This window comes from Rhipicephalus microplus, chromosome 2, assembly GCF_043290135.1.
Source record: "Rhipicephalus microplus isolate Deutch F79 chromosome 2, USDA_Rmic, whole genome shotgun sequence".
Taxonomy (NCBI): Eukaryota; Metazoa; Arthropoda; class Arachnida; order Ixodida; family Ixodidae; genus Rhipicephalus; species Rhipicephalus microplus.
In genome coordinates this window covers 71,494,773-71,504,500 of record NC_134701.1, presented here as the reverse complement: position 1 = coordinate 71,504,500, position 9,728 = coordinate 71,494,773, and the positions used below count along the sequence as shown (strand labels likewise).

At 45.8% G+C, this 9,728-nt stretch overlaps 1 protein-coding gene across 1 annotated transcript; it reads right to left on the bottom strand.

Moving 5' to 3' along the window:
• Positions 1–711: 711 nt before the first annotated feature.
• Positions 712–9,322, bottom strand: LOC142789745 (uncharacterized). Its single transcript, XM_075885006.1, has 4 exons — positions 9,089–9,322; positions 3,004–3,095; positions 1,198–1,355; positions 712–806 (listed from the first exon to the last, which is right to left on the bottom strand). The coding sequence occupies exons 1-4, from the start codon at positions 9,320–9,322 to the stop codon at positions 712–714; spliced, it is 579 nt and encodes a 192-aa protein (XP_075741121.1).
• Positions 9,323–9,728: the final 406 nt, after the last annotated feature.

Genomic DNA, 9,728 nt, shown 5'->3' with positions numbered 1-9,728 from the left:
GCAAGGCTAGTGACCACATTGATCATAGCCTAGTCATGAATCGCACCGATTCTGGGTTTTTGTGACCACATTTGTATATCCAAATCTTTTTTAACCTTATGATCACACAGATTCCTACTGTGAATGCTTATCATTGTTTGCTCGAAGCAGGCTTGTGGTGCTTTTATTTCTCTTTTAGGAGCATGTGTGCAGTTAAACTAAAACTATGAACAGTGCTCGAAATCAACAGGAGATGATAAGCAAAGAATGACAAGCAATGGTGCCGAGTTGCAGATGCAATTCTATATTTTTAATAAATTAAGAGTGATAAAACATAATCACCTAAAATTATGTTGCTTATAAAAATAACTAAAAGAGTCGAAACATTTGTGATGGACAGTCTCAAAATAACCACTTCAACACGATGCTCATGCGTTGAGGTATCAGAGCAACTATCATTTTTCTTTGGGGAATATGGGCGCAACAGAAAGAAGCTTCAAGTTAAAGCGTGGCTACATTTTCGCCCCGTACAACGTTAGAAGTGAGTGGGTTGCTAATAACCTTGAGATATTTGATGTACAACAAGCAACATGCAGTGTACATGCTGAGCTTTGACTGACTAAAAGGAAGCAATAGATAAATGTCAGCAAATTGAATAGCTCATTGCAACCTTGACTTGAGCTGTGCTACTAATGATTCTTTGTTAGGTTTATCGTAGTCGTCAATCATGCACTAGTGCGGCTGTTGTATAATCACGTGCTGGTTATCTTTGTACGAGGATCCTGTACATCCATTGACCACATCACGTAGCAGCTGGTTGACGTAACCTGAAAAAGTGGTAAAATACAGTTACGCTAAATTGCACTTCGCGGAATGAGAGCTTGCCTAATGTTTGACTGCGTAATACAATAATTGTTGTATACGAGCCTGTGCAACCTATGTCGTCAGAGGAAACAAACTGAAGCATTTTGAATAAAATACCAATCACTTTTTAGAAGATGTTCGTATTAGGTTCGTGATATAAATGGCTACGTACAGTATGTGGCCTCTGTCATGATTGTGCGAGCAGTGAATTGTTCCTGTTTGGATGTGTTCAATATGCATTTTCAACGTTCTTTTTTGGTTCGGTCACAGGCTTTCCTTCGCGACACATTCTCATTGAAATGAAGAACAGCAAGTGTTGCCCTGGAATGCAATGCATTATAGTTTATAAAATACCGATCAGATATCTGGCACGGCGCTCGCACCTTGCTTTCCCCCAAAATGGCAAGTATGATGTTGAGTTTGGCATGAAGTGGATGAGAAAGCTGTTGAATGCTTCCAACGAAAAAGTTTCCATATCTGGAGATAGCTGGCGCATGTCATTGAGCAAGCAGGGTCATTCCGGAATGACACGCATCTTGCAAAATACCAGCAAATCTGCAATAAGATAATGTTGTTACATTTCAGAAAATCATATACTGCAATACTAGTAAGCTATAATTTGTGGCTTTACAATGGTCGATTGATATGAAAACACTGGTGGATCCTGTTTCACTTCAATTTGCGGCTGTCATTATAAACTGTTACGACGTGGACGAGGAATTTATACTCTTGAAGAAGAAATGTTCATGTGGCTTTATTGCCGAATGTTTTGGTTGAAGAATCGGTCAAGAATCCTCGTTAAGTGTGCTATTAAATCATTCACAAAAGGGGACTTTTGTACACCCACTTTTCAACTTGCTTTTATATATGCACAAATGTCTCAAGATTGTTGTGGTTAACTGAAAATTTACTGATAGTAACAGTTAGGGGAAATGATGTCATAAAATATTTTGAGGAGGAAGCAGTGTTTGTAATAGTTGATTTCGACATCGTATTATTACAAAAATGTAATCAGGTAGGAACATTGAACCATGCAAATGTTCACGTACAGATGCAGCAGTGTTACACAAGGAACACTTAGACATATCCCCTACAGTAGTTACATCGCTTCATTCACTCTTTATCTTCAAGAGGTTCACGTAAGCAAACAGTGAATGGTCCCTCGTGGCTCACATGCTGATTGCGGATGTGATTCAGCATGCTACGCCACATGCTGACATTAAAATCCCCATCGCCATTTCCCGCTGCAGCAATAAAATAAAAGTGATTGAATACACTTTTTATTCACTTTCCAATGATGGCGCAGCCTTTGGACTTGCTCGCAGCCTGGACCTTCTTTGCGATAGCTGAATAAAAACAATAGCGATAAATATGAGTGAATGTTTGAGCTTCTGCGTAATACAAAAGCGAAGAAAATTGCAATAATTGTACTGTGACACCATAGTTATTTTTTGTGTTTGGGCATACGTTTAGGAATGTGCCATGCATCGTAGAAGTGCCTTAACTTCTTCTTTCGGAGGAATGCCCCACCTTCTGGATGGTGATCTGCAAAGGATAGCAGGGCGTAATAGCAATGCTATAGTTATCTATACCTCACATTAGCTGTTCCTTAGGCAACTGATATTGGGTGCTTAATCTCTGTATGTACCGTGCATAGGTCACAATAATCGAGCGGCTGAGCGCAGTCAAGCCTTATGCTGTGAAATACCTATGCCAGCAGAAGCTGGCACTCAAAAGAAGTGACCCATTTATATACACGCGTAACCGCGTGCACAATGTACGTCATAACGTTTGTACAATCCCTGTGACATGTACGTGTTTTTAAAGTTTGCCGACGAACAATTTGGTAAGTGGATTTATTACACAGCTATTTAAATGATCACAGCAGCACGGCCGTTTTATAAAATGGTTAGTGTTTAAGAGTAGCTGTTGTAAATGATCGCGATTTGACGCTCAATTCTTCCAACTTCTTTAGGCTTTGCTGCTGGCCCTCCTTCTTCATTGAATTGCTTGTAGGCACAGATTCTGTCTGCAACAGCATACAAAGATTTGTTTCTTCCACTGAACGACTTCTATCACACTATTGTATTTTTATTACCTCTCGCACTTGCACCTGTTCACAATGCAAAATGTGATTCTTCTGAGTTTCAAGCACCGTACGTCAAGTACTTGGCATTGTGTCCCGGAGAGTCGCAGTGACCATCTCCTGCCAAGTCTACCTTGTTGTCAGCTGCATCTGCCAAAAGCTTGGCCTGCTGATGATCGTGAAGCGGCATACAAGAATTTCAATTATGTCACTCGATATGTTTGAATCCCCGAATTTCAAAGGCGTCACTGCACATTTCAATATACAGTCAGTCAGATTATTTTCAACAGTCAACCAGTGGTTGTATTACCTAATATTTAAAATATAGACTGTACCGTACTGTCAAATCAGCATATGATCAATAGTGACTCAATTATTTTCTTTAATAATAAATATGGGTATTTCAATTTTCTTTATTTGTATAACTCCCTTTGTGGAAACATATTGCCACTAGTGCAAGTCTTGCAAATATTATTTTCATAGATGCTGGCAGGCCTGTATGTGCCGCTCTTCAAAATAGGACGAAGATGCGCGTGCAGAGAAAAACGATAAAGTCGTATTACCATTCTTCGGATCAGTTTGACATCCTTGTATGTCATTATCTAGAGGTTATAGTTACGGTGTAACGTGACACTGGTGAAGGCGCTGGGTAATAGTCTATGCACTGTTACCACGAGCAAGATCTCGGCCCCAACATCGACACCTTGGTAGAAACAGCCAACCTTCGACGCAGTTGGCGGCAACTAGGCCTACCACCCTAATTCGGCCCTCTACAGCAACGCTTCATAACCAAGACAAATGCGACAACTGCAAGCCAGACTGAACAGACCGCGACTCCGCCAGCTCCATGGCCACCAGCCCCTCGAACACCAAAGCCCTTCCATGGGGAGACCTACGAAGACGTTGAAGACTGGCTGGGCCAATGAAATCCAGTCGCCATCGCCAACGAGTGGGGCGAGTACCAGACAAGGCGGTATGTATATTTCTACCTGAAGGATTCGGCGCGTATTTGCTTTGAGAACCACGAGGCCGCCCTGACAAGCTGACCGGTGTTTTGCTCTCAGCTGCGAAACACGTATGGTAGCGCCGACCGAAAGAACAAGCCTAATTTCTCATAATCAAAGAATAAATGAAAATGTGGTCATGTTCTTTGAGAAGATGTCTCGTCTGTCTCATCGTGCGGATTCTGCAGTGACGGAAGACAAAAATGTACGCATTCTGATGCGCGGTGTCAAAGAGCAGCTGTTTGCAGGACTTTTACGAAACCCACCAGCTACCGTGGCAGGATTCCTCCGTGAAGCGATGTCAATGGAGCGAATGCTAAGGCGAATGCTTAGCGAATCCTAAGCGGTCTTTGCAGTATGAGCGGTCCGACAACCTTGCATGTCTGTCAGCACCCTTGGTAACACGTGACGTCACGGGCGTGAGAGACCTTGCTGAGCTACTCCGTAGCACTGTACGCGACGAGAGGCAAAAGCTTCACGCAGTGCCTTCATAGCCTCAAGTGGCTGCTCTGACAGACGTCGTCCGTGAAGAGGGGCGGCAGCTGGTATGACCATTAGTGCCGCCTCCAACCGAAGCTCCTCTGCTAACGTATGCGGTACCTGTACGCACTCCTGCACCGGCAGCCAGCTATTTGCCCCGACCAACCAGCCTACAGACGCCGCAGCCGCACTATGAAAACCAACAACCGATTTGCCTGCACATGCCGCAGTACTTCTCGGGCCCGCAAAACTATGAGAATCCACGACCTAATTTGAGGAAATCTAGCGTGTGGCGCGCTTCCGACAATCGACCACTTTGCTACCACTGTGGTGAGCCAGATCACTTGTACCGGGAGTGCTCGTACAGACAGGTGGGCCTACTTGGATTTCGGCCAGACGCTCGTCGGCCTAGGGACGGGGTACGACCCTGCGCTATCGCAGAATACTTGGCAAGTCTACCATATTCAAATCTTCAGCGACGCCAATCACGCTCTCTGTCTCCTCGACGCTCCATGTCCGCGAATAATACTCTACCTTCACCGATGTTGTTGCGGGACGATCCGTTAGGTCCCCAAGTCCACGCCGCGAAATCAGCAGCCTCCAGGGGTGGAACCGCTGTTAAGCTATCGTCAAAACAGCCTCCTCCGACCCATCCGCCGACCTTCGACGATTCTTTTCAGCCGACACCTCCCATTGCTGACGAACCCGTTTCTGCTGACATTGCCGTTCTTGTCGACAACCATCTAGTGACTGCTCTGGTCGACACCGGCGGCGACTACTCAGTTATCAGCGCTCAACTTGTGGCTGAACTCAGGAAAGTTACGACGCCTTGGGGGCATGGACCAAACCTTCGAACAGCAGGTTGTCATCTCTTGACACCGATAGGGAGATCCACCGCAAGGCTGCAAATCTGTGAGTCAACGTTTGTTGCTTCTTTAGTTGTGCTTCCCAAATGCTCCAGGAGAGTTGTCCTTGGCATGGATTTCCTTCACGAGCACGGCGCTCTTATAAATCTTCCAGACTGCCTCGTAACGTTTGCTGATGACTATGGCCCCAAGCCTAGATATAACGATCCGCAGAAGACTGCGCTTCGCATTGTCGACGACACCGTCACACTTCCACCACGCATCAGTATGTTCGTTACTGTACAGGGCGACATAGACCATGACAGTAGTGGTATCGCTGAAGCCAACCTTTCGGTGCTCTTGTCTCAGAAAATCTGGGTTGCCCGCGGCATAATTCAATTTAAACGCGGGACGACTGAGTTGTTGGTCACAAATTTTAGTGGAGCATACCAACACTTGGCCAAGCGAACAAATATCGCTCATTCCAAATTCATTGAAGCATGGACGGCGATAGCTACAATTTCTGCAGCCGTTGACAGTGACACCACGGTAGCCGACACAGTCGATGTCAATCCGAAGCTGTCATGTGCGCAGAAAGAGCAAATCCGCTGTATCCTGCGCATGTTTAGCGACTGTTTCGCGCCTACATTCAAGATAAAGCAAATGCCAACCGTAAAGCACCGCATTGTCACTGACCATGCTGAGCGAACCATACGTCGGCACGCCTACCGAGTATCACATAAGGAACAAGAGGAAATACGTTCTCAAGTAAATCAGATGCTCGAAGATGGTGTAATACAATTATCGAACAGTCCATGGTGGTCCCCATCGTGCCGATAAAGAAGGACGGCACTCTCTAGTTTTTCGTCGATTACCGCAAACTCAACAAAGTCACAAAGAAAGACGTTTATCCTCTTCCGCGCATCGACGACTTACTAGACCGCCTCCGACGCGTCCGATACTTCTCTTCTATGGATTTACGCAGTGGCTACTGCAGAGCGAAAATGATGAACGCGACCAAAAAAACAGCACTGATAACGCCTGATGGTCTGTACGAATTCAAGGTGCTGCCCTTTGGTCTGTGTTTTGCTCCTGCAACATTCCAGAGAATTATGGATACAGTGCTCTCCGGTCTTTGGTGGGAAGCATGCCTTGTTTACTTAGACGAGGTCGTTGTCTTCTCGTAAACCTTTGAGCAGCACTTGCAGCGACTTAGATCTGTGTTCGCTGCAATTATCATGGCAGGCCTATCACTAAAACACAAAAATGCTATTTTGGTTACAACGAAATAAAGTTCCTCGGCCACCTTGTTAGCCATGATGGTATTTGACCGGACCCAGACAAAACATTGGCTGTCGCAGATTTTCCACCACCTGCCAATAAACGTGATATGCGTCGATTTTGAGGCCTCTGCGCATACTGCAGACGCCTTGTGCAAAATTTCGCAAACATTGCCGAAGCCCTCGCTTCTCTGACAAAAGAAAATGTTCCCTTCGTGGGGGGCCCTGAGCAAACACGCGCTTTCTGCGAGCTCCAGCAGCATCTCCAGTCTGAGCACTTACCCGGACACTACGATGAATACGCAGACACTGAACTACACACAGACGCCAGTAACATCAGCCTTGGTGCAGTCGTCGTCCAGTTGCAAGGTGGCGTCGAATGCCCTATCGCTTATGCGAGCCAAATTTTATCATCTGCAGAAGCGAATTACCCAACCTTGAAAAGGAGTGCCTAGCCATTTTCTTAGCAATAGCTAAATTTAGACCGTACCTGTATGGTCACCCGTTCAGAGTTGTTACCCATCATCATGCGCTCTGCTGGTTGGCGAACCTTAAAGGCCCTTCCAGACGTCTGGCCAGGTGGAGCCTACGCCTTCAGGAGTTCGATTTGACAGTCGTTTGAAGGCAAGGCGGAAGCGTACTGACGCGGACTGCCTTTCCCGAGCTCCTCTTGAGACAGCGTCAGGTGATACCGATCTCGATGGCCGTTTAATTTGCGCCGTTAGTGTATCTGGCTTGGCTGAACAGCAGAAGAGCGATTCCGAGCTTCGACAATTCATCGAACATCTCGAAGGTCGAACGCCGCATCCAGCACCAGCATTCGCCCGCTCGCCATCAGCGTTCTGCGTTCGCAGAAATATCCTCTATAAAACAAACTTCGACCCTTACGCGTCTGAGTACCTGCTCGTCGTCCCGCCAACGTTACGAACTGATGTCTTGTCCGCCTGTCACGATGAGCCTTCCACGGTCCACTTAGTATTCACACGTACCTTGGCCCGAATTCGCCAAGGCTACTACAGGCCTAAGCTCAATCGAGACGTGAAGCATTACGTGAAAACGGGTCACGAGTGCAAGAGCCGTAAAGCATTACATCAGTACCCAGCCAGCTTTTTGAAGCCCGTTACTCCTCCGACACAAACGTTCCAACAAATTGGCATAGATCTACTCGGACCATTTCCCAAGTCTCGTGATGGCAGTCACTGGATTGTAGTCGCTACTCATTACATGACACGCTACTGCGAAAAGAAGGCATTACAACGTGGCACCGCCATTGAAACTACCCACTTTTTATGAAAAACATCGTCCTCCGACATGAAGCAGAACAGTTCTCATAAATTATCGGGGCACAGCTTTTACCGCCCGGATGATACAAGACGTCATGCAGCTTAGCGGGACAATACATCGAAAAACTACTGCATACCACCTACAAAGCAACGGCCTTACGGAGCGATTAAACAAGATGATCGCCGACATGCTATCCATGTACGTTAACTAAGACCACAAAAACTGGGATGACATCCTCCCTTACGTCACGTTCGCTTACAACATCACTGTGCAAGAAACAACTGGATTCCCACCGTTCTGGTCGCTTCACGGCAGGGAGGTCACTACAATTCTGGATGCCATGCTTCTACTAGACAGATACCAGACTAGTGTGAAGATGAACGAATTTATCAGACTGGCAGACGCAGCTTGTAAGCTTGCAGCCGAACGAATACATAGCAACAATGCATCGACTGACTGCGGTACAACGCTCGTCGTCGCGATGTCTCTTACCAATCCAGAGAGCGAGTATGGTTGTGGACTACCATTCGACAACGAGGCTGGTCGGAAAAGTTGTTACGCCGCTATTTTGGTCTCTATAGAGTTCTCCTTCGTCTCAGCGAAGTGAACCACGAAGTTCTTGACGAGGACTAGGCTCGTAAATCCCATCGTTCACAACAGCCACACTACATCCATGTTTCGAGGATGAAACCGTTTTACCAACGCTGAATATTCGTCAAAATTTATTCAGTACACTACCAGTGATTTTGAACACCCCCTTGTGTACTGCTAATTGCATGTGTTTTTTTTTCTTTTCATCTGGTAATTATGTTGTTACATCGGGATGATGTTCTTTGGAAAGGGGGGTAATGCCATTAGTACAAGTTCGGCAAATATTATTTCCATACATGCTGGTAGGCTTGTATGTTACGCTCTTCAAAAGAGGACGAAAATGCGCGGGCACAGAAAAACGAGAAAGTCGTATTGGCGTTGTCCGCATCGGTTTGACGTCCTTGTGTGCCATTAGGGGCTAGTTGCTTCGGCAGGTGAGTTGTTGTGTGCCATTATCTTCAGGTTACAGTTACGGTGTAACGTGACAATATACAAACAACCCCTATTGCAATGGAGTGCCTATGCTCACTACAGAAGGGCAGCACTCAGGCTATGCTTATTGCATGCGTAGTAAGGGCACGCGTTTTTCAGTATTCATTTCGTTAGCACCTGTTGCTATTAAACTCCCGTACTTGGAAACGTGCCTTATTGATATCTGGGAGAAGAAAAACGTGCCTTATTGATAGCGAATAGCAGGTACAGCTTCTGGTAAATGTACAAAGGCTGGGAGCTTATCACCTGGACACTAATAGACCACAACGATTGCAGTACTGCTGTCACAGTACATCCAGAAAATAACAGACCGGCTGCAATTAAGATGTTTCCAGCAGGCTTCTGTCTGATAAGAGGCTGGCTTCTCCACATATCAGTGTTGTTGCAATTGCTGCAGGTGCTCTGACAAGTGACCATTGAGCCAACCACAAACAGCTGCTTGTGCCAGGCATTCGACACACAGTGCAGGTGGGAGGTAAAAGCTGCTGTAATCAGCTTTCAAAAACAGTAAACTTGCGTTTCCTACAATGCTCTGCAGCAGTTTCTGCAAAGCTGTTGCTTCCCGATCTTGGTAGGAACCAATATGTCAATCGTACCGGAGAATTTGGTGCACATGGAAAGTGGTAACTGTCATAAATGCAAGCAGATATTTTGAGGGTGAGTGTCACAGAAATATATGTTTACGTTTTCATTTCATAAAGAGACCTGGAATTCCTGTTTTCTTTATTCACATGTATAACCAAGAAGCAGCTTTTAACGTGCTTGGCTACGTCTTTTATCACTTTAGTGTCATTGAGTTTCTTGCGGTACCAAGTTCTAGAAT

What these genes read in the sequence shown, in the direction of transcription:
- LOC142789745 (XM_075885006.1), bottom strand. Translation starts at nt 9,322, where the DNA reads ATGGTCACTTGTCAGAGCACCTGCAGCAATTGCAACAACACTGATATG. An exon ending in TGCTATTCGCTATCAATAAG is followed by an intron (nt 3,096 to 9,088) that starts GCACGTTTTTCT and finishes GATCATCAGCAG; the next exon opens with GCCAAGCTTTTGGCAGATGC. An exon ending in CCGTGCCAGATATCTGATCG is followed by an intron (nt 807 to 1,197) that starts GTATTTTATAAA and finishes CCACTTTTTCAG; the next exon opens with GTTACGTCAACCAGCTGCTA.